We start from the raw sequence: 256 nt of genomic DNA on the forward strand, positions 1-256 counted from the left end.
CAGTCGCCGAGCCGAGCGACTCCGACAGCCGCCCATCATCGCCATCCAGCGAGGAGCCTGCGGGCAGGGTAAGGGGGAACCCCGGAGGGTGTGGGGGTGGAGATGGGCTGGGGGCATCCCGGTGGGTTGGTCCCGTCGTGTTCTGTCCCCATCGTTCTCTTTTCACCCCGCCTGGGTGGGGACTCGCATCCTTCGCGGCTCTGCTGCTGCTGCAGGGGGTGGGATGGCTGGAGCCGGGCCGGTGCCCAGGGCTCGG

At 70.3% G+C, this 256-nt stretch overlaps 1 protein-coding gene across 1 annotated transcript in view; it reads left to right on the forward strand.

Annotated features, from left to right (window-relative positions):
• Positions 1-4: 4 nt before the first annotated feature.
• The window catches only part of HTRA1 (HtrA serine peptidase 1), a gene marked incomplete at its 5' end in the record, with an annotated part of 34,097 nt that continues 33,845 nt past the window's right edge, over positions 5-256 (forward strand). Inside the window, one exon of the mRNA XM_010081604.1 lies at positions 5-68. Within this exon, the coding sequence (XP_010079906.1) occupies positions 5-68 (64 nt within the window). The remainder of the gene's footprint in view (positions 69-256) is intronic.

Source organism: Pterocles gutturalis, unplaced genomic scaffold, assembly GCF_000699245.1.
Source record: "Pterocles gutturalis isolate BGI_N339 unplaced genomic scaffold, ASM69924v1 scaffold34144, whole genome shotgun sequence".
Classification (NCBI taxonomy): domain Eukaryota; kingdom Metazoa; phylum Chordata; class Aves; order Pterocliformes; family Pteroclidae; genus Pterocles; species Pterocles gutturalis.